General features: G+C 42.1%; 1 protein-coding gene across 2 annotated transcripts in view; it reads left to right on the top strand.

The window, feature by feature from the left end:
• LOC126092593 (protein croquemort-like) overlaps positions 1–21,435 on the top strand; it is a 283,748-nt gene extending 262,313 nt beyond the window's left edge. For both annotated transcript variants that reach the window (XM_049908286.1, XM_049908285.1), the window contains exon 10: positions 18,622–21,435. In XM_049908286.1, coding sequence (XP_049764243.1) covers positions 18,622–18,766 — 145 coding nt within the window. In that variant the 3' untranslated portion in view covers positions 18,767–21,435. The remainder of the gene's footprint in view (positions 1–18,621) is intronic.
• The last annotated feature ends 3,916 nt before the right edge of the window (positions 21,436–25,351 follow it).

Here is a 25,351-nt window from a genome sequence, read left to right as displayed (position 1 = left end):
TCTCTCTTATTAAAATTATCGTCAATTGCGATCTGTTGTCATTGCACGGGGAAATGTGCCCTTTTCTGTAAGTTTTCTGCAGTTGTGACACGCTGCTAACTGGTCAACATCTTTGACTCAAGGCGAGGCGAAGTATTTAGTCTTGCTTCCACAGTAATAGTCTAAAATGCGGAAACGTGTTCTTAAATAAACTAGGCTTGGGGGAAAGACTTCATTCACACCAGACTGCTAATTCATATGACTACAAATTAGTTTCAAGAGTCTCCTCATATGCATAGAACAAAATCATATGCATAACTGTACGTGGTGTACAGTTTTTCGTTATATACTTCAGAGGGTCACGTGTCTACATACATTTGTGTACTGGAGATGCATCACGCCCTGGAAAGTAACTGGTCCTCACTCCAACAAACAGCCTGGTGGAAATGATATTTCTTTTTAATTTATCGAGTCTGTTGATATCCGTCCAGAACAGCTCAAAACCACACGTTCGTAACTTCCCCTCTTGAGGCGTTCAAATAATCGTCATGGCGCGATAGAGACTTTTGAATATTCAGTTCCTATACTAGTGTAAGAGATGCAAGCCAGAAGTAAGTAGAATCGGGTCCTGCTGACGGGGAGCAGATCTGGTGAATACAGTACTAGCTATGCCTCATTATCCTTTTTTTCCCGCGGACTACCGAGCGCCAGGTGTTCTGAAACCAGGAGCATTGAACATCGTGCATTGTTACGGCGGAGGTGCGAATCTTGGCTTTGCTTGAGTTCAGTCAATACCTTCGCTGCGCCGTGCCGAAGGTACTGTTACCGACGACTGTGCCGCTAAAGCGGAGTTATTGAACGCAGTTATCCGAAATTCCTTCACCAGGGAAGACGAATGGAATATTCCAGAATTTAAAACACGAACAGCTGCTAGCATGAGTTTCTTAGAACTAGATACCTTAGGGCTTGCGATGCAACTCAAATCGCTTGATACGGGCAAGTCTTCAGGTCCAGATTGTATACCGATTAGGTTCCTTTCAGATTACGCTGATACAATAGCTCCCTACTTAGCAATCATATACAACCGCTCGCTCACCGATAGATCTGTACCTATAGATTGGAAAATTGCGCAGGTCGCACCATTGTTTAAGAAGGGTAGTAGGAGTAATCCATCGAACTACAGACCTATATCATTGACGTCGGTTTGCAGTAGGGTTTTGGAGCATATATTGTATTCAAACATTATCAATCACCTCGAAGGGAACGATCTATTGATGCGTAATCAGCATGGTTTCAGAAAACATCCTTCTTGTGCAACGCAGCTAGCTCTTTATTCGCACGAAGTAATGGCCGCTATCGACAGGGGATCTCAAGTTGATTCCGTATTTCTAGATTTCCGGAAAGCTTTTGACACCGTTCCTCACAAGCGACTACTAATCAAGCTGCGGGCCTATGGGGTATCGTCTCAGTTGTGCGACTGGATCGTCATTTCCTGTCAGGAACGTCGCAGTTCGTAGTAACAGACGGCAAATCGTCGAGTAAAACTGAAGTGATATCAGGTGTTCCCCCAGGGAAGTGTCCTGGGACCTCTGCTGTTCCTGATCTATATCAATGACCTGGGTGACAATCTGAGCAGTTATCTTAGGTTGTTCGCAGATGATGCTGTAATTTACCGTCTAGTAAGGTCATCCGAAGACCAGTATCAGTTGCAAAGCGATTTAGGTTGCTGTACGGTGTGGCAGGTGGCAGTTGACGCTAAATAACGAAAAGTGTGAGGTGATCCATATGAGTTCCAAAAGAAATCCGTTGGAATTAGATTACTCGATAAATAGTACAATTCTCAAGACTGTCAATTCAACTAAGTACCTGCGTGTTAAAATTATGAACAACTTCAGTTGGAAAGACCACATAGATAATATTGTGGGGAAGGCGAGCCAAAGGTTGTGTTTCATTGGCAGGACACTTCGAAGATGCAACGAGTCCATTAAAGAGACAGCTTGCACTACACTCGTTCGTCCTCTGTTAGAATATTGCTGCACGGTGTGGGATCCTTACCACGTGGGATTGACGGAGGACATCGAAAGGGTGCAAAAAAAAAAGCAGCTCGTTTTGTATTATCACGTAATAGGGGAGAGTGTGTGGCAGATATGACACGCGAGTTGGGATGGAAGTCACTAAAGCAAAGACGTTTTCCGTCGCGGCGAGATCTATTTACGAAATTTCAGTCACCAACTTTCTCTTCCGAATGGGAAAATATTGTGTTGAGCCCAACCTAAATAGGTAGGAATGATCATCAAAATAAAATAAGAGAAATCAGAGCTCGAGCAGAAAGGTTTAAGTGTTCGTTTTTCCCGCGCGCAGTTCGGGAGTGGAATGGTAGAGATGGTATGATCGTGGTTCGATGAACCCTCTGCCAAGCACTTAAATGTGAATTGCAGAGTAATCATGTAGATGTAGTTCCTAATTTTCGGCCCGGCTCACGCATGTGTTTCAGCACTTCCAAACGGTAACTGTGGTATCTTAGAAAACAAATGTACGGTGGGGTGTAGCGTCCACCATAAAAGAAAACAAGGACATTGTGTTTACTTTTATATTCATCTGTTCCGCTTCCAGTGATCGCGATGCTGAAGCATCCAATGGCTCTACTGTTGCTTGGTTTCTTCTAGCCCCACCTGTCTCCAGTTATACTGATATTGAGAAGAAATTGGATGATCCCACATTGTGTCACGTCCGCAGGAGCAGAATATTGTGAAACACAGTTTACGTAATCACGTGCATAGACCTAAACAACGGTTCAGTACTATCGTATAGGAAATAAAGAAAATGGCAGATGAAAGCTTCGAGAAATCATTCAAAAAAATGATCCAAAAGACTAGTAGAAGAGAGAGCTAGCGGCGGAACTCGTAATCACCACCACCTTTCCCTCCGCAAGAAAAGAATTAGTATATTTTGGATTCCCGAATAGCACAGCGCGTGGAGTGATCATGGCAACTTTTGTTAAATTTCTGATCATTTGTTACACTTCCGTTGTTCCTCCGGGTCTGTATGGAAAATGGCTGCAAACTGGTACCCATTAACGCTGTTATGCAACACTGTACGAAGATTTACGTCGTCGCACTCCCTCAGTGGTACTACTAGGAGTGTATCATGCATTGTCGATCCGTATGATTTCGATAAAACAGTTTTCAACATAGTATCGGTTATGTGGACGACCGGGTTAAGTAGTATAGCTAGCCACACAATGGCCTGCAAACAGGGAGAGGGGTCGGATCTGGAGCCAGTCTTTGCGCCAGTTAACAGACAACTACGAAGGCAGTTCAATAAGTAATGCAACACATTTTTTTCTGAAACAGGGGTTGTTTTATTCAGCATTGAAATACACCAGGTTATTCCTCAATCTTTTAGCTACACAACACTATTTTTCAACGTAATCTCCATTCAATGTTACGGCCTTACGCCATCTTGAAATGAGGGCCTGTATGCCTGCACGGTACCATTCCACTGGTCGATGTCGGAGCCAACGTCGTACTGCATCAATAACTTCATCATCCGCGTAGTGCCTCCCACGGATTGCGTCCTTCATTGGGCCAAACATATGGAAATCCGACGGTGCGAGATCGGGGCTGTAGGGTGCATGAGGAAGAACAGTCCACTGAAGTTTTGTGAGCTCCTCTCGGGTGCGAAGACTTGTGTGAGGTCTTGCGTTGTCATGAAGAAGGAGAAGTTCGTTCAGAATTTTGTGCCTACGAACACGCTGAAGTCGTTTCTTCAATTTCTGAAGAGCAGCACAATACACTTCAGAGTTGATCGTTTGACCATGGGGAAGGACATCGGACAGAATAACCCCTTCAGCGTCCCAGAAGACTGTAACTGTGACTTTACCGGCTGAGGGTATGGCTTTAAACTTTTTCTTGGTAGGGGAGTGGGTGTGGCGCCACTCCATTGATTGCCGTTTTGTTTCAGGTTCGAAGTGATGAACCCATGTTTCATCGCCTGTAACAATCTTTGACAAGAAATTGTCACCCTCAGCCACATGACGAGCAAGCAATTCCGCACAGATGGTTCTCCTTTGCTCTTTATGGTGTTCGGTTAGACAACTAGGGACCCAGCGGGAACGAACCTTTGAATATCCCAACTGGTGAACAATTGTGACAGCACTACCAACAGAGATGTCAAGTTGAGCACTGAGTTGTTTGATGGTGATCCGTCGATCATCTCGAACGAGTGTGTTCGCTCGCTCCGCCATTGCAGGAGTCACAGCTGTGCACGGCCGGCCCGCACGCGGGAGATCAGACAGTCTTGCTTGACCTTGCGGCGATGATGACACACGCTTTGCCCAATGACTCACCGTGCTTTTGTCCACTGCCAGATCACCGTAGACATTCTGCAAGCGCCTATGAATATCTGAGATGCCCTAGTTTTCCGCCAAAAGAAACTCGATCACTGCCCATTGTTTGCAACGCACATCCGTTACAGACGCCATTTTAACAGCTCCTTACAGCGCTGCCACCTGTCGGAAGTCAATGAAAATGTACGAGACGAAGCGGGAATGTTTGAAAATATATTAAAAGAAATTTCCGGTTTTTTCAACCAAAATTGGCCGAGAAAAAAAGTGTTGCATTACTTATTGAACTGCCCTCGTACTTAGTCCTGAGACGCCCTTTGGATCTGGCACCTAATATAATTTTAATCTGTGAAGTAGTATTTGTCTATAAAACATACCAAGTGGCACATGCCCTTCGGATGGTTAGAGGATCCGCCTGTGTACGTCAGAGTGCGTTCTCACGTAGGCGGCAAGGAGGCAAGCTTGTACCACTGTCGATAGGACCGCAACTACCAAAGCACTGTGCTTTGCAAACCGATCTTCGTTTGAATAATGTTTCACATTTTTTCTAGGAAAAATTATGCCGTCTAGGCAGCTAGCAACTACGCAATGAAATTGCCCAAATAAGGTGCCAAAACAAAAAGGAATACGACTAAGATCATTAGTGTAAGAAAGTCTTCCAAATTTCCCGAGGGCGCCGGCAATTGTTTCTTTCAAATATGTGGCAAGAAGTAACAATGTGCTATACGGTCTTGTCATATCCGTTGCACTGTCAGACGAAAATTCCAAACGCAGGTGTCGCAATGACCAGCACCTTTTCGTAGAGCCGCAGTGTGGTCGTCAGCAAGAGCTGCGCAGACATCTCCGTCTTATATAATTGGCCTCGGACACGTGACTGCGCTGCCATAGGCGTTACTTCTCGAGTGTTACGTAACAGCGATCGGTGCGCTTTCAGAAGCGTTGATTAAAACATGACCCATCTGCAATACATGTCACTAAATCTTGCTGTCGTAAGACTACAGTTTTGCCTAATACAAAAGTTAAAATAAATACATAATAAAATAATAGGCCGCCAGTATCGCCTCGCAAATCGCGCGCTGCAGTTCAGTCGCAATCACGTACAGCGGTTTGCTCCATTCACGAAATGGGAAGAAAATACGTTATCACTAAGGTCGACTGCATTGCTATTGGGGCCGTTCAAAGATTTACGGTTGACATCCCATGTCAAGATAAAACAGAAGAAAAACATCCAGTCACAGGGGCGTCAAGTTATCACTCCCCAAATTAGACAAAACAACTTGATTAGACTCAGAATCGGAGCGATGCATTGAATACCTACCGATGCTCTACTTTCGGAATCGGCGTAGATACTGCACGATTCTAAATTCGACTCCATTGGCATAAATATATGCTCGGAATATCCAAACTTAGAGCCCCCAAGTATAAAAAAATTAATAGACCTTATAAAAATTATTCCAAACTAACTGTTGCTTCTGTTTCCAAGGGAAAAGTGTGCTGTGCTAAACAGGTCTTTCTACTCAAGAGGAACCAATCTTAACTGTCAAATTCCGAGGACGAATCAGCAATTCTTGTTTTTGTCAGTTACTCGCTTCACGTACCAAGAAACGCAATTTTTTGTTGTATTTACATAGCTTTACGTTCAGAAACATGTATGTCTCCAAGTCGAGACTATCTGTAAACAGTTTTTCATTTGTTTTTTTGTTTTGTTTTGGATAGAATAAATGTTGATAACGGAGTTGTTCCTAAACACATGCAGTGTGTGAACAATAAAGCAGAAATTGGAGTTGGAACGTAATAAACAACTCGTCTTTAAGACAGAGACTCGCCACGCGACGGATCAACCTCTACGAGATGAAACACAATTGTTTAAAGTTATTGCGTATTATCGACGAAGAATTATAAAGAACAACCCGGCCACTACAGGTTTCAAATCCATCCGTCGTTTTCTGAAGATGTGTTCTGAGTGAAGTAGTATATACACATTCCTTTATTCAAACGATCGATAGCGGTCGTATTTATGTTAATTTAACAACTCTTTTTACTGTCGATGGGTTGTTGTTGTTGTTGTGGTCTTCAGTCCTGAGACTGGTTTGATGCAGCTCTCCATGCTACTCTATCCTGTGCAAGCTTCTTCATCTCCCAGTACCTACTGCAACCTACATCCTTCTGAATCTGCTTAGTGTATTGATCTCTTGGTCTCCCTCTACGATTTCTACCCTCCACGCAGCCCTCCAATGCTAAATTTGTGATCCCTCGATGCCTCAGAACATGTCCTACCAACCGATCCCTTCTTCTAGTCAAGTTGTGCCACAAACTTCTCTTCTCCCCAATCCTATTCAATACCTCCTCATTAGTTACGTGATCTACCCACCTTATCTTCAGCATTCTTCTGTAGCACCACATTTCGAAAGCTTCTATTCTCTTCTTGTCCAAACTAGTTATCGTCCATGTCTCACTTCCATACATGGCTACATTCCATACAAATACTTTCAGAAACGACTTCCTGACATTTAAATCTATACTCGATGTTAACAAATTTCTCTTCTTCAGAAACGATTTCCTTGCCATTGCCAGTCTACATTTTATATCCTCTCTACTTCGACCATCATCAGTTATTTTACTCCCTAAATAGCAGAACTCCTTTACTACTTTAAGTGTCTCATTTCCTAATCTCATTTCCTCAGCATCACCCGACTTAATTTGACTACATTCTATTACCCTCGTTTTGCTTTCGTTGATGTTCATCTTATATCCTCCATTCAAGACACTGTCCATTCCGTTCAACTGCTCTTCCAAGTCCTTTGCTGTCTCTGACAGAATTACAATGTCATCGGCGTACCTCAAAGTTTTTACTTCTTCTCCATGAATTTTAATACCTACTCCGAATTTTTCTTTTGTTTCCTTTACTGCTTGCTCAGTATACAGATTGAATAACATCGGGGAGAGGCTACAACCCTGTCTCACTCCTTTCCCAACCACTGCTTCCCTTTCATGCCCCTCGACTCTTATAACTGCCATCTGGTTTCTGTACAAATTGTAAATAGCTTTTCGCTCCCTGTATTTTACCCCTGCCACCTTCAGAATTTGAAAGAGAGTATTCCAGTCAACATTGTCAAAAGCTTTCTCTAAGTCTACAAATGCTAGAAACGTAGGTTTGCCTTTTCTTAATCTTTCTTCCAAGATAAGTCGTAAGGTCAGTATTGCCTCACGTGTTCCAACATTTCTACGGAATCCAAACTGATCGTCCCCGAGGTCGGCTCCTACCAGTTTTTCCGTTCGTCTGTAAAGAATTCGCGTTAGTATTTTGCAGCTGTGACTTATTAAACTGATAGTTCGGTAATTGTCACATCTGTCAACACCTGCTTTCTTTGGGATTGGAATTATTATATTCTTCTTAAAGTCTGAGGGTATTTCGCCTGTCTCATACATCGTGCTCACCAGATGGTAGAGTTTTGTCATGACTGGCTCCCCTGAGGCCATCAGTAGTTCTAATGGAATGTTGTCTACTCCCGGGGCCTTCTTTTGACTCAGGTCTTTCAGTGCTCTGTCAAACTCTTCACGCAGTATCTTATCTCCCATTTCATCTTCATCTACATCCTCTTCTATTTCCATAATATTGTCCTCAAGTACATCGCCCTTGTATAAACCGTCTATATACTCCTTCCACCTTTCTGCTTTCCCTTCTTTGCTTAGAAGTGGGTTGCCATCTGAGCTCTTGATATTCATACAACTGGTTCTCTTTTCTCCAAAGGTCTCTTTAATTTTCCTGTAGGCAGTATCTATCTTACCCCTAGTGAGACAAGCCTCTACATCCTTAGATTTGTCCTCTAGCCATCCCTGCTTAGCCATTTTGCACTTCCTGTCGATCTCATTTTTGAGACGTTTGTATTCTTTTTTGCCTGCTTCATTTACTGCATTTTTATATTTTCTCCTTTCATCAATTAAATTCAATATTTCTTCTGTTACCCAAGGATTTCTATTAGCCCGCGTCTTTTTACCTACTTGATCGTCTGCTGCCTTCACCACTCCATCCCTCAGAGCTACCCATTCTTCTTCTACTGTATTTCTTTCCCCCATTCCTGTCAATTGTTCCCTAATGCTCTCCCTGAAACTCTCTACAACCTCTGGTTCTTTCAGTTTATCCAAGTCCCATCTCCTTAAATTCCCACCTTTTTGCAGTTTCTTCAGTTTCAATCTGCAGTTCATAACCAATAGATTGTGGTCAGAATCTACATCTGCCCCAGGAAATGTCTTACAATTTAAAGCCTGGTTCCTATATCTCTGTCTTACCATTATATAATCTATCTGAAACCTGTCAGTATCTCCAGGCTTCTTCCATGTATACAGTGTCCTTTCATGATTCTTGAACCAAGTGTTAGCTATGATTAACTTATGCTCCGTGCAAAATTCTACAAGGCGGCTTGCTCTTTCATTCCTTCCCCCCAATCCATATTCACCTATGTTTCCTTCTCTCCCTTTTCCTACTGACGAATTCCAGTCACCCATCACTATTAAATTTTCGTCTCCCTTCACTACCTGAATAATTTCTTTTATCTCGTCATACATTTCATCTATTTCTTCATCATCTGCAGAGCTAGTTGGCATATAAACTTGTACTACTGTAGTAGGCATGGGCTTTGTGTCTATCTTGGCCACAATAATGCGTTCACTATGCTGTTTGTAGTAGCTAACCCGCACTCCTATTTTTTTATTCATTATTAAACCTACTCCTGCATTACCCCTATTTGATTTTGTATTTATAACCCTGTAATCACCTGACCAAAAGTCTAGTTCCTCCTGCCACCGAACTTCACTAATTCCCACTATATCTAACTTTAACCTATCCATTTCCCTTTTTAAATTTTCTAACCTACGTGCCCGATTAAGTGATCTGACATTCCACGCTCCGATCCGTAGAACGCCAGTTTTCTTTCTCCTGATAACGACGTCCTCTTGAGTAGTCCCCGCCCGTAGATCCGAATGGGGGACTATTTTACCTCCGGAATATTTTACCCAAGAGGACGCCATCATCATTTAATCATACAGTAGAGCTGCATGTCCTCGGGAAAAATTACGGCTGTAGTTTCCCCTTGCTTTCAGCCGTTCGCAGTACCAGCACAGCAAGGCCGTTTTGGTTAATGTTACAAGGCCAGATCAGTCAATCATCCAGACTGTTGCCCCTGCAACTACTGAAAAGGCTGCTGCCCCTCTTCAGGAACCACACGTTTGTCTGGCCTCTCAACAGATACCCCTCCGTTGTGGTTGCACCTACGGTACGGTCGATGGGTAAAGAAACAAAATAATAAAATCAAAGCTACAATAAATCGTGCAGCAGCGTAATGATACGTGCACAAAGGAAAGCTGAATACCAAAATAACGCATGAAAAACAGTCACTCAGCCGTTTGTCACATAATACTGAAAATCATGTCTTATTATCGAGAACTGACTGATGAGGTTCGATGTTCCTAAGGAAATTTAGTAACTTGTACCAGCGTTTCTCATTTAAGATTATTTCTGTGTTTTGTGTGAATAGTAATAACGCGCCATAAGTTACAAGTTCAAACGGATCAGTCTGCAGAACTGAGTAACTCTAGGTTATCCAATGCCGATCCAACTTTCGTAACCCAAAAGAGGATGGGGATGAAGCATTTCATTTGATCGCGCCCAGTCACCAGTCGTCGTCTGTTTTCTGACTGATTTGCCGTACTTCCGTGCCTACAGCGGAGGTCGCCTGCACCGGGGATTCCGTTTCACCCATAATTCGATGCACACGAGAGACTAACAGCCGAGTTTGATCACGGCGAGGCTGCAACGCCGCGAGTCGTTTCAGGACAGGGTACACACGTAGCGACACGGAAACGCTTACTGGCGCGGCTGTACTAGACTGGTAGGCAAGCACAGTGCAGTGGCACAGAAGCAGTCAGGCAGTGTGGCTGCCGTACAGTAAGTCAGTGATTGCAATGAACTGGCTATAACGAGAGAATGTGTTTTAAAGTTTTATAATTTATATAAGAAACAGCTACCAGCCACATGTATGGTTTAAAAAGGTTCATTATCTTCGACCATGACCGGTTTCGGATTTATCTTTACAAATCCATCTTCAGATGGCAGATTACATGCGTTCTTAGTTGGACCTAGTTTTGTTTATGTTATTCATTTGCTGCACTGGGAAAGAAAAGAAATATTTTTGTTGTCATATCGGTAATGGTATTTTTACGAAAGATTTACTTCTTTTACAAGATCTAATTACTCAGAGATGGTTTTTATAAACATTAGTAAACTTGCAGGTTAGTGTACTTACGAGCTGTGTAGTTCTGCCTGATGAAATATTCGTGCGTTTATGTTTTCGAACGCAAGCTTGATACACTTTTCAATATGCACTATGTGAGTGCTATTCCGGGTTAAAAGTGACATCCATAGACTGGAATAGCACTCACATAGTGCATATTGAAAAGTGTATCAAGCTTGCGTTCGATAACATAAACGCACGAATATTTCGTCAGGCAGAACTACACAGCTCGTAAGTACACTAACCTGCAAGTTTACTAATGTTTATAAAAACCATCTCTGAGTAATTACTTCTTGTAAAAGAAGTAAATCTTTCGTAAAAATACCATTACCAATATGACAACAAAAATATTTCTTTTCTTTCCCAGTGCAGCAAATGAATAACATAAACAAAACTAGGTCCAACCAAGAACGCTTGTAATCTGCCATCTGAAGATGGATTTGTAAAGATAAATCCGAAACCGGTCATGGTCTGAAGATAATAAACCTTTTTAAACCATACATGTGGCTGGTAGCTGTTTTTTATATAAATTATAAACCTTAAATACAACAGCCACGTTTCTTAACATGTCGACTTTCGACAAAATAGTATTTTAAAGTGTTTCTACTAACTGAAGATTCGTACATTCAGTTGAGAGGGGTCTCGACAGACATCAAATCGTTTGCTGGTTACGGGTGTTTCAAGTTGTCAATGACCACATTCGAACAAGAACACTCCCACTGGAACAGAATCACAAACTAGTTTAGCAGTGATAGTTGCCAGCATCATTTGTCTCCCGATGCAATTTCGCAGCTTCGTCGTATCACTGTACTCCCCGCTAGCTGCATCTCATAATTCACCTCGGCGAGAAAGAATTCCACAGACGAGTACAAACCGGCTCCATCTATGGCAGGCTGACAGCAGCTGTTGCCAGGGCTGAGAACACGTGCGCACTGTATAATTCTCTTAAAACGGCGAGATCGCTGCGAAGCGGCAGCAATTTATAACAGAACTCTCTCATCGCGTCTCCGCGGTGAGTTCACAGCCTCACTGCCTTAGCGATGATGCAGAAAGTGTCATCACTTCTGTCTGTAAGCTGTTCATTTTTGGACCACAACCCACGATCAGCTTAGAGACAGAAGTGATGACACTTTCTGCAGGACCTGGCCATCGTATTGTAGGACAATGCTCAAGCACGTACACTGCAAGCTGTTACTGTTTCGTTTGACTGATGGGGCTGCTAAGTGCTATACCACCTACTGCACACCCCTGACTTAAGCCCTCGTAAGTTCAATTCGATATCTAAACTGACGGGAGCACGTCACGGCATTCGGTTCAGAACTGCTACAAATTCGTCGGGCAATAGACCGCGCCGAACTGTCAACACAACTGGCGCTGCTAAGAGTATCCTAAGACTTCCAAATCGCTCGCAACGGGTTATACACAATGCTGGTAACTACTCTGAAGGCCAGTAAAACTTTGGAACACGTATCTGTTTTGTACGAGGTGTAAATAAATAGTTGCCACTATTAAAGTTCCAACCCTCGTATATACATATATGATCTGAAGCACAGGGAGAGTAGCAATCGCAGACCGTTTGCTGATACGGATATATCGTCAATGAGTTACTACGATGATACAGGATGATCTAGACTTACTATTTGGTGAGATAAATAGCATGTTTGTCTAAATGTGGGCTGGCCGCTATGACCGAGCGTTTCTAGGCGCTTCAGTCCGGAACCGCGCTGCTGCTACGGTTGCAGATTCGAAGCCTGCCTCGGGCATGTATGTGTGTGCTGTCCTTAGGTTAGTTAGGTTTAAGTAGTTCTAAGTTCTAGGGGACTGATGACCTCAGATGTTAAGTCCCATAGTGCTCAGAGCCATTTGAACCATTTGTCCCCAGTACACAAGCGGTCACGTACTGGAATGTGCACCACATAAAGCAGGCACAGGACACTCCAGAGGCAAACAGCCTACGTCTATTTTTGTGCCAGTGCTCTTCTAATAAAGTGTTACACTGTGCGCTCAGGACCGCCACACTGTGCCCCGGTCTCGCGTAACTTCGGCCGTCGTAATTTAATATATATATTATTATTGTGATTATTATTCTTTGATTGTTGCCGACTTACGTGGTGGGCCTTAATAAAAATGATATTTCATTTAAATTTTGATTTTACGATTAAATGCGTTCCTGAAGTTCTCCTTTTTAACAATATTAATTTCAAATTATTCGTTACGTTAATGAATGTTAGACTCGCTGCATCTTACAAACATGAGCATACAAGCTGAACAACGTAATAAACTTTGCATATTAATTTCCTCGGCTAGTCAGTTCACTTTAAAGCAAGAAATCTTTAGTTATTAATTAAAATTGCGGCCCACACACGCGCGAGAGTATTTTTCTTACCTCCGTTAACCATTGTATTGTAGTCAGAGTCTTGGCTCTGGGTCTCGGCTATGGTACTGAAAATAAGAATCTTAAAGCTAAGTATTTTCTGCAACGTCGGGCGGCTGTGGAGAAAAATTAATATTATACTAATAGCGGGCGAGTTTTCAGCTTCCGCTAATTTTTTCATAAGTTAATATCGCCACGTAATGGCGTCGTTGGCTGCATCGGCCGCTGCAATTGTTGAGCTGTAAATTACTTGAATGCAGGTTAATTCAAGGAAGGCGGACATGAAATCGGGATCACCTCTTACAAATTAAAAGTGCACAATAATATTCAATTAATATATTATCTGCTTAACTCATACAAATATGCTTACATTTGTCAGCACTCGAAAGATGTCCTTCTATACACACTCAAGACAAAAGAGGAAGTAATGAAGACGACTAAAAAATTAACAAAAGAGTGTATCTTGCCATCTCTTTAGATCATTTTGTCATAAATTATTTCTTTGCATTTGAAACTTGGACAGAGAAATTCTTATGTTACGGCTATATGAAAAAAAATCTCTTACAAAAAATGAATGTCTTCTTTATAAATAATTTAAAGTCTTTTCGTAATATGGCACTGGGGACGCTATACCGGCCTCAGACGTCGTCAATTTTCCCTCCTCCACAAGAGCAATGGCGCCGTCAGGAGTAGCCCGTTTCCGATGAGGTATGGCATGTGAATAATCTGATTCCGCTGAAAACGATTCAGTGGTTAGCACACTCGAGTCGCATTCGGTAGGACGACAGTTCAGATCAGTCCGACCATCTAGATTTACGTTTCCCCATTATTTCCCTAAATTACTTCCGGCAAATGACTGGATGGTTCCTTTGAAAGGACACTCCCGATCCCTTCCCCAAACTTAAAGGACTGAAAGTTTTGGCTCCGTCTTTGATGACAAAGATTTTGACGGACGTTAAATTCTAATCTTCCTTCGTTCGTAATAATTTTCATGTATCTTGTTAAATACAGGTACTAAATTTAATTTTTCGATTTCAGGTAAGTCGTTCTCCACCAGAAATGATTCTCATTTATTTATTGCCAAAATTCAGTCGCATCTTTTGTTGGAAATTAGCTGCACATCTTCGAAATGTGTTTTATACACTGTAGCGCAAAAGACACTGATATAGCCATGCGTATTCAAATACAGAGCTATGTAAACAGGCAGAATACGGCGCTGCGGTCGACAACGCCTGTGCAGGACACCAAGTGTCTGGCGCAGTTGTTAGATCGGTTACTGCTGCTACAATGGCAGGTTATCAAGACTTGAGTTCAAACGTGGTGTTACACTCGTCGCACGAGCGATAGAACACAGCATGTCGGAGATAACGATGAAGTGGGGATTTTCCTCTACCACAATTTCACGAATGTACCGTTAATATAAGGAATCAGGCAAAACGTAAACTCAGACATCGCAGCGGCCGGAGAAAAGATTCTGGACAAACAGGACCAACGACGACTGAAAAGAATCTTTCAACGTGACAGAAGTGCAACCCTTCCGCAAATTGCTGCAGATTTTAGTGCTGGTCCATCAAAAAGTGTCAGCGTGCCAGCCATTCGCCGAATCATCATCTACATGGGCGATCAGAGCCGAAGGCCCTCTCGCGTACTCTTGATGACTGCACGAGACAAAGCTTTAAGCTTCCTCTAGGCCCGTCAACACCCACATTCGACAGTTGCTGATTGGAACATGTTGCCTAATCGGACGAGTCTCGTTTCAAATTGTTTCGAGCGGATGGACGTGTATGGGTATTGAGACAACCTCATGAAACGATGGAACCTGTATGTCTGCAGGGGAATGCCCAAGATGGTGGAGGCTCTGTAATGGTTTGGGGTGTGTGCAGTTGGAGTAATATGAGACCCCTGATACGTCTAGAGAAGTCTGACAAGTGACACGTACGTAACCATCCTGCCTGGTCACCTGCATCCATTCATATTCTTTGGGCATTCTGATGGGCTTGCGGAATTCCAGCAGTACATTGCGACACCACACACGTCCAGAATTGCTACAGAGATTCTCCAGAAAAAACTCTTCAGAGTTTTAAAATTTCCACTGTTCACCAAACTCCCCAGGCATGAATATTTTTGAGCATATCTGGTACGCCTTGCAACGTGCTGTTCAGAAGAGATCTTCACCCCTTCGTACTCTGACGGATCTATGGATAGCCGTGCAGGATTCATGGGTCAATTCCCCCCAGCACTCCTTCAGACATCAGTAGACTCACGCCACGTCGTGTTGCGGGACCCTACACGATATTAGGCAGATGTACCTCTTTCTTTCGCTCTTCAGTGTACATTGCAACGGACGACCTCATGGGAAACAATTTCTTGAAATGGAAGAATGTGTTTCTTATGGCAAAAAGTACATGGATTCGAACATGACAGTATTCCATGAGAAATATAGTCAGGGATATGACAGGAACGATGATTCGGTGCAAAGTCTAGTAATGATGGCCTCTAAAATGACTAAGTTAATAGCTTATGGACTTCATCGTCGATACTTTGAAACAAATCTCTTATACTACAAGCTTTTTGATTTAGGGTTCTAAAGTGCATACCTTAATAGCTACGAGCACTTCTTCACCTTAGATACTATGAAACACGCCTGTTCTACTCAACAAGTGTTCATAGCCCTTATCGTGTGCATCTCAAAGCCCATGGTTAATAGACAATTTTTTCTTGTTGTGCTGCATACTACCTCATACCAAATTATGGGAAGCAGAACGTTTGGAGTAGAAGTGATTCGTTTCACAGTGTGCAAGATGAAGTGCTCCTAGCTCTTACTGTATGTATTTCAGAGACCATGATTATTCGGCCATTTTGCTTGGAATGATCGTTCCTGTCACATCCCCGAATATTGACCATTCTTACTGGGATACTCTGTACAAAGCTTCCAGGTTGTTTATTCTGCTATAGCATCGATTCGCGATGCTTATATCAATACAATTAACATGCAATACATCTATAGATGCGAGGATCGTTCAATGAGTAATGCACCGCATTTTGTTCTCAAAACGTATTTTGGTGACAATATACATCAACATGTCTTGTCCATGTCGTATTTTTCTACGTTGTCTCCATCACGTCCTATGTCCGTATGCCAACGTTGTGGAAGATCATGTATTCTCTGCTGGTAAAAGCTCTTCTCCTGTAGGCGTAGCCATATTTTCATTGCATGACTGACACTCTCGTCATCTTCAAAGCGTTTTCCCCGTAGAGAAACATTAAACGGTCCAAAGAGACGGAAGTCAGAGGGTGTCTGGTCTGGACTGTAGGGCGGATGAGGCAATGATGTCCAACTTAATTTGGCGATATGTTCCCGGGTTTTCAGACGTGTGTGTGGGTGTGCATTATAGTGTTGGAGCAAAATTTCTGCTGGATTCTTGTCCGATCGAACACGTCGGAAATGGTTCTTGAGTTTATTCAGAGTCTTCACGTGTGCCTCTGAATTGATGGCTGACGCTCTTGGCATGACATCCACGAGAATGACACCGTCACAGGCCCAGACGACTGTCACCATGACTTTTCCGGCAGAGGCGGTCGTCTAGAATGTCTTCTTTTGTGGTGAATGAGGATGATGCCACTCCATGGAATGCCTTTTTCGTTTCCGGCGCAAAGTGGTGCACCCAGCTTTCGTCATCCGTGACAGAAAGGCCTCTCCGTCGGTCTCCAAACGCTCCAACAATTCAGGTGAAATGGCCTTTTTTTTAAATTTTGGGGTCCGCTATGAGCATTCTTGAAACCGTTCGTCAGCACCTCTTTGAATATCCGAAAGTCTCGATCACTGCAGACGCACTTCCAATGCCGACCGACAACCGTAGAGCCAGTTGTCGAGTTGTGATGCGCCCGTCGGCACGAATAATGGCATCCTTAAGGGGCTCCGGAGCGCCCTATACTTGCAATGTTAAAATAACGCCTATAAATTACATCTTTCCTCACAAAGTAATTGAGGTAGGAAGTTGAACTTTTTACAGATTATTTATTGGAATATGGGCTACAACTTAACACAGGGATTTTACAAAATTTTAGTTCAGTTATTAAAGATGATTTTTTTCAATTGTAATGAAAATTCACAACATTTTTTGCAATTTTTTATTTATATATTCAAAAATATACAGTTTTTTGGAAAAAGGCTGTGTTAAATTATGCAGAGGGTACTGTGTAACATTTACTGAAAGTTTCAAACAAATATGTTTGGAAGACCCTTAGAAAACATGTAATTAGTATGAGAAAATAAAAGTTTTGGGAATCGAGCAACAAAGATTGGATTAACTTTTTAGTGCATTCCAGGTCCATAGGATGGATTATCTTCATCCTCTGCAAACTCCTCCTCCAGCTTTCTCTTGTCCATTGATCGATGAGGACATGGCCGGAAATGCATGGTTTCCGTGCTAGAGACCATTTATTCAGTCATACTTTGATACAGAGACTGCTGTCTAATACGTGCTGTACCGTGCAGGCAGAGTTACAGTATGCATGGTTTCCTCCCACAGGGTGGTACTGTTCCTTAGACGTCATGCCATAGTAATGGGTAATGTTGTGTCCGCTTCACTTCTCTTGCTGACTCACCTTGTAGTGGTTCCGTAGTCGAATCGAGACTTGGTGTTTGCTTACGGGATGGCAAGCGGCTACGGGAAACAATCGACAATCACACCAGCGATTTATATTGAACCATCACAGGTTAGCCACAACACATACTTTATCTCACATCACTAAAATGTACCTGATGAACACGGACGTTAATCATAACACCATTTGACAGCAGTTTAACAGCGCCACACTGGGTCACGCCCATGTAGAACACATTTCAAAAAAAATTTAAAAATAGTTGTAGTCTTCGGAATTGAATAAATTATATATCTATTAAAAGGTAATAGTCTGCAGATTCAGAAAACGCAAAACAGTAAAAATTGAACTTTTCATGATTTTGAGCCTTTTCGGAGCCCCTTAAGATTGAGCATGTGTGGAGCAGTGGCTGTGACAGGACGTCCCGATCGTGGCTGATCAGGGAGCTCTGTTTCTGCATTTCCTGAGGCTATAACTTTCTCTACCCATCGCCCAGGTGTACTGTTATCAACTGCAGCGTCGCCATACACTGCACACAACGTTGATGGATGTTCACCACGGTTTCTTTTTCTGCACACAGGAATTCAATAACAGCACGCTGCTTGTAACGTGAGTCGTACGTAGACGCCATTTAGACGCTGCTCTGCATCAGACACAACGGTTCGAAACATCACCGTCGTACAGATGTGAAGCACCGACGAGGCCGTTTTTCTATGTATATTAATGGCTTATTAAAAAATGTGTGGCATTACTTAGTGAACTACCCTCGTAATAGCGGAATATTCTATCAGTAGAAAAGGTTTCCGCCTTCTTGGACGGACTAGTCACACGATCAGTTTTGTCATTTTTGAAGTAATATTAATGCGTATTGATGTTCCCAAGGTGAATAAAGGAATGTGGATGTAGCATTTCATTCACGACAGCGATATATAGGACTTCAGCTCCGGTTGCGATTTCCGTCGGCCAGTTTTTGTGCTGTCAGATATACGTTTTTTGTTGTAATTGGGCATTTTCTGTCTGGTCGGCAGGTTGGCGAAGAGCGCCGCCGCGTCCGGGGCAGCCCTGGAGGTGTCGCTGCCGCTGATGGACGCGACGGAGAAGGCCTCCAGCGAGAAGCTGGAAGTCCAGACTGCCAGGAGCCGACTCGCCAGCTCGTCTTCGTCGTCGACGTAGCCGCGTCCGCCCGGCCGCGCGTCCCCAAATGATGCTCACTTCTCCCGTCTCCACCAGCACGCGAGGACATTCGCCTGAAACACTGTTGGGTGCCACTCGGGAAGCACGTCGACGCAGCAGCCGCCCGCAGCCGGTGCTCCTGAGCTACCGCAGTTAGTGCCCAGCCGAGAGTGCCATACGACGAACTGGCTACAGCAGTTAGTGGTCAGAGCGACTGAACTGTAATTTAGGAGATAAGGAACCAGGGTGCTAAGAACCGACAGTGACTCTCATAGAGGCTGAGGAGCAGTTACCACGTCACAGCTGTTAGTGCTGGGCGTTTCGTCGTTGTTGTTTTTTATTTTCTTCACGTTAGGCTATCTTTTTCGAGAAGTAAACAGATATTAATTGTACATACCTAATTTACTAGTAATTCACTGATAAAATTACAAGTATATCGGATAGCAGGGTATATCATTTAAGTGCAGCGTGCAACGATTTTTTAGAATAAGTGTTTCACGCGACACAGAACGTACTGAGGATTCGATTTAGTACAAATGTAATGTGACATTACAGTAATTATCAGTGACTCTTGATGTAGAAAATTACATTGCAAATAGAGGCAAAATGTGTTGTTGAAAGAACTGTTTGGTAGTGCTTGCAGCTAATGGGCTTGCTCGACAAGCACTCAAACAAAATTATTCCACATTGTCTATCAATTACACCTCTTTCCCCCGTTTCCACGGTCTCGTGGTTGATATTTGTGTCTAACCATAAAATATGGCATTTCTTAAGTGTTATTGTTGAATGTTTCGTTATTGTTATTCTGGTGATTGCTGCATTTCCAGCAGATTAGTTGGGTCAGGTTTCCAGTGAACAGTAGAAGTATTGCGGTTGAAGTTCAGGTAGTCCTGTGAAACGATAAGATGACGTTATTTGGATTTACTGTGTGAAACGTTTGTTGTTTTTTCTCATATAATACATGATCTAGTGATACGTACTGAAGTGCGTCTCTCTGTAGTTTCGAGCAAAACTGGTGATAACATGTTACATCGTAGAGAACTCAAGCCAATAACTAGCGACAACTATTTAACCTGTTTACAACAGCTAAACTAAGTAGTGCCAAAGACTTGCGGCGTTTTAGTGTTCTACAGCAAAGATACCTGAGAGGATCGAAAAGAACAACTGAATTCTAATCATTGATACTTACTTGGAAAATGTAGTTTTGTCGAGAAATGCCACATTATTTCATATTTTATTCATAAGAAGACTTACTCTTTGAGAAAAGTCTGAATATGTCCAAATTCCGAGTCTAACAGAACACCTTAAAATGTCCATATGCAACACTCCAATTTTTGTTTAAAAAAAGTATATCCTGGCCGTATCAAGTTTTGTTTATTAACACCTTTATAATTACCACTATCAAAAGCAAAATTTACTTTAGTGGTCGGCAACCATCCAAAATTCAGCAATATAAAATTCGCATTTATTTCATAACCGAATTGCTGTTTTCATATACGTCACGTCTTTTCGACGATTCCAATATTACGGACTGCTCAGTCATACAGTATTTTCTTTAAATCACAAGTAATACAATACAGTAACTGACAACCTTATCTACGCAGTCATTTCTACTCGAAATTAATTTAAACGGCTGAAATCTTCTTGTCATTAGATCATGCCATAATCGGATAAATGTCCTGTATGTCGTACCTGGACCAAATATGTTCTCCATCGTACCACTAATGGCACCACTTTATTCGAGATAAGAGGACTAAAAGGATACAGAGTACACAAGCAAAATTTACTTGTAATGGTCCAGCTTATTCCTAAGAAACAATACTAACAGTTAGCCCTGAAACCAGAGCTCCCATTCCGTTGTCACCACCCATATAGCCCTGCAAATCGCCAAGCTGTTACGTTACTCTGTAGTTCCTGGACAGAAGCCAGGACTCGCAGAGCTGTGGCAAACATCAGAACTTTTAATTAACATTCGCCTTGTTAGCACTGCTGAGGCAAACTGATTGCCTTTTGTGTCAGTAACAAACATATTAATTGGTGTGGCACCTGCTTCACTAACTACTTTTCCATACTTAGTGCAGAGACGAAACGGCATCTTTTGTTAGTATTACTTTCCTTTACGTCTCCATACCCTCTAACGCTCAGGAAAGGCCAAAACTTCCTGCCGGTGAATTAGGGTTCTTGTCGAAACCATTTGTACTCACCTTGAAATTCACTGTTTGTCGATGATCGCTGCTGAAAAGAGGCCTTATTCTTAAGGCCAGGTAATGGTATAATACAGTACCAACCATTTTCATTTTTAGGCTCTCGTAATTTATTAGGTCTAGTTCAATTCATTAATACTTTTTGCTCTAGATATCACCACTTCAAAATATCTCTTAAAGTTATCATAGCAAAACAGCCATATTCAAAGAGATGATTAATGTAATATGAATACACATGGCACTACCAAAAACTGACTATAGTATAACATAGGATACCACCCGAAAATGAACTTATGAGAAAAGAAAACGGTTGTCAAATTGCTTGTCTTAAATAATACAGAAATAAATGGAATGTGCGTGTGGCTAGGACGTCCCGTCGTGTAGACAGGTACCCTGGTAAGTGTTTTTAGTTGAGGCCACTACGGCGAGTTGCGTGTCGATGAGGATGAAATGATGATGAAGATAACACAAACCGAGCGGGGTGGCGCAGTGGTTAGACACTGGACTCGCATTCGGGAGGACGACGGTTCAATCCCGCGTCCGGCCATCCTGATTTAGGTTTTCCGTGATTTCCCTAAATCACTGCAGGCAAATGCCGGGATGGTTCCTCTGAAAGGGCACGGCCGACTTCCTTCCCAATCCTTCCCTAATCCGATGAGACCGATGACCACGCTGTCTGGTCTCCTTCCCCAAACCAACCAACAAACAAGATAACACAACACCCACTCCCCAGGCGGAGACAATCTCCGACCCTGCCGCGAATCGAACCCGGGCTCCTCGCATGGCGTTCTACCACGATGACCATTCAGCTATGGAGGCGGGAAATACACAAATAATTGAGAATTATTAAAGTCTCCATTATATTAGTAAACAAAGCGTACATTCAAATAATAGTTCCTTGTTTACACTACGCTATCTTCCTGTGGATATGCGTAAGTTAGCAAAATTCACTTCCATCAGAAAATTGTTTACCAGTAACATTTCCGCTGCTCAACTGGTAATGAGTTTTCGCCATAATTCATTAAGAAAGAGCTGTCAACGTATGTTCTGAACGTGGTGAAAATTCCATTAATGTTAAACGTCACAGAACAAAATCGATTGCACGTACCATCGTTGTTCGTTTAGTTTGCCAAATAGTGTACGTGGAAATTAACAAGTGTTGTACAAATAATTTGTAGTTAAGTCTCCTAACTGTTAATGTCCCGTCTGAGAAGTATTCGACCTGTAATGGTACAGAAATGTATTACTTGTTGTATTTTTAAGGATTTTGAGTGTATTTTGTAAAATGTTAATAAATGATACGTTTAGAAATTGTACAAGAGTGCGTTTATCTTTCCAGAAATTCGTTCTACTCATCCATATCACATCAGTTTATTTAGATGTAAACTGTTGGAAGGACATAGTTTGAAATAAATAGTTGTGAGAAAAAGAAAAAAGGGTGAATGTAAACACCATTCACAAGCTACTTGATTCTCTTGCTGCAGGAAATGGTGTGTGACAATTCACATTTAAAACTGATAACGTAAGTCTCAGACTGTTATTTCAGTCGCCCCCTCAGGTGGGGTACAAACGCCGCCCTATACGAAAACACATACATCTGGATTTTAATTTGTAGCGTTTTTATTACCCTAAAATAAGGACGGCCTCTCCCGCCAGTTTCTCCACACTCATGATAATGGCGTTGAGGTCTTCACCGTTAGCCTGGCAAGGACCCTCACGAGATACTGCCACCCGCGCCAGATGAATCAAGTTTTTTTAGGGACTTATTACTCGGCCCCTCCGCCTCCGCCTTTCTTCACGCTGACTTGGGATCGGCTAGGGCGCAGTACTTCAATAGCGTTCTAGAAAAGGAAATCTGTTAAAAACTGTGGTAAAAATTGAGGTAATTAACTATAAAATTTGTTTTTTTTTAAACATGAACTTTAAGATATAACACTTCATTCGTTTTTTCATAAATTAAATAAATTCTAGAGTTTCATACACCTGTGAGTATAAGTATGCTGTGCAAAAATCATCGAAGAATCTCACTTATGAAGAAAAGTGTACCTATAACCACAAATACTGCCATTAGTAAGTGAAAAAATGATGAAATTTCACATGTAAAAAAATCATTTCGTTATGTTTTCGAACTTCCACTCCTATGTGTGTGAATTCTGAATCCTTCCTGGTCATGCTGACAGTTTTATGAATTTCCACTGCAATGAGTGTGAATCCTGAACCCTTGTTGGTGTTGCTGACAAGGTTTTATGAATTTTAGTAAAATTATAGGCACTGGAAATTAAAATGTCTTGTGGTGCCTCTCCTGCTCCAAGTCGGCCCGTTTGACGTCCTACACCCCTCCCCCCCCTTAAGTCCCATAGTACTCAGAGCCATTTGAACCATTTGTAACAAAAAAATCTGTTCCCATGAAAGCAAAACTCAGGCTCTACAATATTGTCACTAGACCAGAGTGGCTTCATGTTTGTGAAAGCCTTTAGGTAAAGAGGGAAAGGAGAACAATCGGGAAAATTTTGGGAGTAAAACACGACAGTGGAAAATGTAAATTAAGTAATAAAAAAGTTTATGAGAAATGGAACGAATGTTAGATACAGTGAGGAAGTGAAAAATTGTATTCTATGGATACCTAATAACACTTGATGAAAAAAGAACAAAAAGAATTTTGAGAGAATCAAAAAATCAATGATGTATATCAAAGAAGTTAAAGCAGACCAGAGGGAAATGGAAATAATGGGAGAAGAGATACGAGAAAGAGGGAAGTTCACAGCAAAAGTAAAAATTTTACAGGGTGTCCAGGAGAAAACGAAGACAGGCGCAATGTTGTAAAAAAAAAACAAAAAAAGAGAAAATTATAGGGAAAGAATGAGAAACTACTGGAAGGAAGGAAGGAAGGAAAGAAAGAAAGAAAGAAAGAAAGAAAGAAAGGAGTGGTTACTTTACATCATGTGGTCCTCAGTGGGGCACACCAGTAAAAAAATCCATAATGATTATTATACGCGGAGAGTATCCTCTTATATTCGTATAACAGTGTAGCTTACATTAACTATCAATTGTCACTGCATTGTTTCGTAAAATTTATAAACAGGTAAGAAACTTAGAAAGCGGAACGCCCTGGCAGATTAAAACCGTGTGCCGAACGGGCTCTCGGGCAGAAACCATCGACATTCGCGAATAAGGCTTCTTACTAACTGAAGTTTTGCCACGGGAAATACCGTCAGTATTGGACGGGAGACGAGGTGAAATGTTCTCAGATGTTCCAGTTAAAAGACCACGTTCGAAAAGAAATGTTTTGCATGTAAGATCCTGCATAACACAATTTTCGTTTTCTTTTCGTTTTATCTGTCTGAGGAGTACGTTAATTCAGATCAGCTTCTTTTCTTCCGGTGTATACCTTTATTCAAAATTCTTCCATTATCTCACTTTGCAACGTTTTCGCTCTTGCGTCACTGATGTCTTTGTCTGTAATTCGGCCCTGGAAACCAAAATAGCCTAAGTTTTTTATTTGGAGATTGAAATATGTTCACTGGGCTCCTTCGTATCTCTTGAACCCAACGTAATTAGGTTCATCTTTTCACGAGATAAGCCGTTTTCTGACTTCTCTGCTTTCCTGCTTTATCTGGGTGTGCAGTTCTCGGCATGCTCATCATCTATATTGACCACCTCTTGTTGTTTGGGGTCCCAGTATCCTCCTGATAATCCTTTGTTCAAAACATTCAACTCTCCTGAGTAACTTTGTTCTTATAACTTTGACTTTCTGCTGTGTATAACGCTTCCGGCTGTCTCACAATGTCGTAATTTTACATTTATCAAAGGAATCTTCTTGAAGTTTTTAATGAGCTCAACACATCGGTTTATTGTATGAAAAATCAACTTGTTTCATAGCAGTGTGCACAATGGTGCAAGTAGGGAATCTCATTCTCGACAATGAAATTATACCAAAAAGTAAGTACAAAGAAAATGACTCTTTAAGGTAATCTCCGAAAACTCATCATTCACTGCCCCTACAAAGCACGTGTAGGTGCTAAAAAATCATTTACTGCAGCAGAGCTCACGTCTGCATTAGCGAAAACTTTGCAGTAGGAATACGAAAGTACAGGCCTTCATACGAAGTGCGACAAAGTAATGAGACTAACTTTTTTTTTCTCCAGGCAATTACCGCATGCAGTGAGCGACCTCGATCTTTCCCAACCACAACCGGAAGTGGTGTGCACCTACAGTGTTTCAGTCGGGAATAGCAGCTTCAAGAGTGAACTCCTGTTTTTGCTCCTCATCACGACCACCGTCTCCTACTGCACGGTCTGTTGGGCAGGTTTTGACGTCGAGGTGCACTGCAGTGCTATCACAACCTCCTCATTCACCCGACGTGACCCTGTATGATTTCTTT

The sequence above is a fragment of the Schistocerca cancellata genome, chromosome 7, assembly GCF_023864275.1.
Source record: "Schistocerca cancellata isolate TAMUIC-IGC-003103 chromosome 7, iqSchCanc2.1, whole genome shotgun sequence".
Lineage (NCBI taxonomy): Eukaryota > Metazoa > Arthropoda > Insecta > Orthoptera > Acrididae > Schistocerca > Schistocerca cancellata.
The sequence above is the reverse complement of the archived record's forward strand: the minus strand, read 5'-3'. Positions and strand labels throughout refer to the sequence as shown.